The sequence below is a fragment of the Caenorhabditis briggsae genome (assembly GCF_000004555.2).
Source record: "Caenorhabditis briggsae complete genome, chrII, whole genome shotgun sequence".
NCBI lineage: Eukaryota > Metazoa > Nematoda > Chromadorea > Rhabditida > Rhabditidae > Caenorhabditis > Caenorhabditis briggsae.
In genome coordinates this window covers 12,895,595-12,897,176 of record NC_013486.2, presented here as the reverse complement: position 1 = coordinate 12,897,176, position 1,582 = coordinate 12,895,595, and the positions used below count along the sequence as shown (strand labels likewise).

The 1,582-nt window shown below is 42.0% G+C and overlaps 1 protein-coding gene across 1 annotated transcript in view; it reads left to right on the top strand.

Moving 5' to 3' along the window:
- Positions 1–381, top strand: part of CBG19535 — a gene marked incomplete at both ends in the record, with an annotated part of 3,894 nt that extends 3,513 nt beyond the window's left edge. Inside the window, one exon of the mRNA XM_045242839.1 lies at positions 242–381. Coding sequence (XP_045096803.1) covers positions 242–381 — 140 coding nt within the window. The remainder of the gene's footprint in view (positions 1–241) is intronic.
- Between the last annotated feature and the right edge of the window lie 1,201 nt (positions 382–1,582).

Below are 1,582 nucleotides of genomic sequence, written 5' to 3'. Positions count from 1 at the left end.
TCTAGAGGATCCCCGGCAGGGCCCGCGAAGGCCCGGATTCACGTATGCTAAAATGTATTTCGGAGTGGTTCGGCTAAAATACAGCATTTTCATCGTTGGCCCGGATTACAAGTATGCATTTTAGAACCTTTTTTTGGAATTTTCGGTTTTGTTATTTGACAGGAATCAACATAAATTGTCTCAAAGTTAAAAAATAAGGAGCTCTTCTATTATAGGTTTTAAGGTGTCCTCAATTTTTCAGATAAAATGCTCGAAAAGTCGTTCCTCGAATTCCTACGCACCGCAGCAAAACAGGGAGATTTGGACCTGCCCGTCGTCTTCCAAGAAGCTCTAAAATTGAATTCCGAAACTGAAAATATCCCAGAACTTGATCAAAGTTAGGATTTCCAATTTCCCCCTTTTTCCCATCTGTTTTTTTCCTATCTATTTTGATATATTTCCCTCTTTTCATACTCTCAACACGTCATCCCAATCAATGTCTTTGTTTTATTGAGTTTCAAAATATTTTTTCCACAAAACCCGTTAATATTTCCTTAATAAATTAAATATGCAAATCTTCAATATTTTCTGAATTCGTTGGGGTTTGCGGTATTTTTTTTTGAAATGTTTTGTCCCAATGACAGGAACGATCAGGGCAATCGCCTAAAAAAGAACCGAGTTACTATCCAATTCTGAAGCTATTTCGTCTAACAACGAAAAAACATATGTTTGAATCTTCAGAAATATCAAAAATATAAAAAATTCGGCGAAAAACGCTCGAAAAATGATGAAATGCCCCTAATAAGGTCGTCGACCAAAGCCCCGCCCACATTGCACGCAAAATTCAGTGGGCGGCGGAAACCGGGAGATGTCGGCCGCAACGGAAACCCTACCTATATAATCATCCTCGTTTAGGTGGTCTTTCGGTCACTCAAATCACTCAATATCTTCTGAGTCAGCTGAGATCCTAGGATGGTTGGCGGGCAGGGGAGCTCCTAGGGTAGTATGCATTAGAGTTCCGTCTCGCGAGCATTGGCATCTGGCAAGAACGAGAATCCTTGCAGGTCTTGCAAGAAGTTTTCGGGACTTGTCTTGTCTTGTCTTGCACGTGAAATAAGAAATTGCGAGCATTTGCAAGAACGAGAATTTGCGAGACGAGAAAAAGCGAGCATTTGCGAGCGCGAGACGAGACAAGCATTTATGCGAGACAAGACAAGACAGTCGAGATTCTCGAGACGAGACAAAAACAAGAAGTTGCGAGTCATGCAAGAAATTTCTCGCAAGACTCTAGTATGCATATTCCCTAGGGACTCAGAAGAGATTGTGTGATGGAAACCCCCGAGATACCTAGGGTATATCCCGGGAATTTTCTGAGCTCTCAACGGCTTGTGTTGCAAAAAAAAACTAGATCCGAAGAATAATTTTGGAAAAATGTTTAATTTTCGTCATTTTCGTCCGCTTTTCGTCCGTTTTTCGTCCGTTCAGGTTCGTCCGTCAGGTTCGCCCGTCAGGTTTTTTTGTCAGGTTCGTCCGCCAGGTTTTTTGTCATGTTCGACCGCGTGGCGTCGCCAAACGATCGAACCTGACGAAAAAACCTAACGGA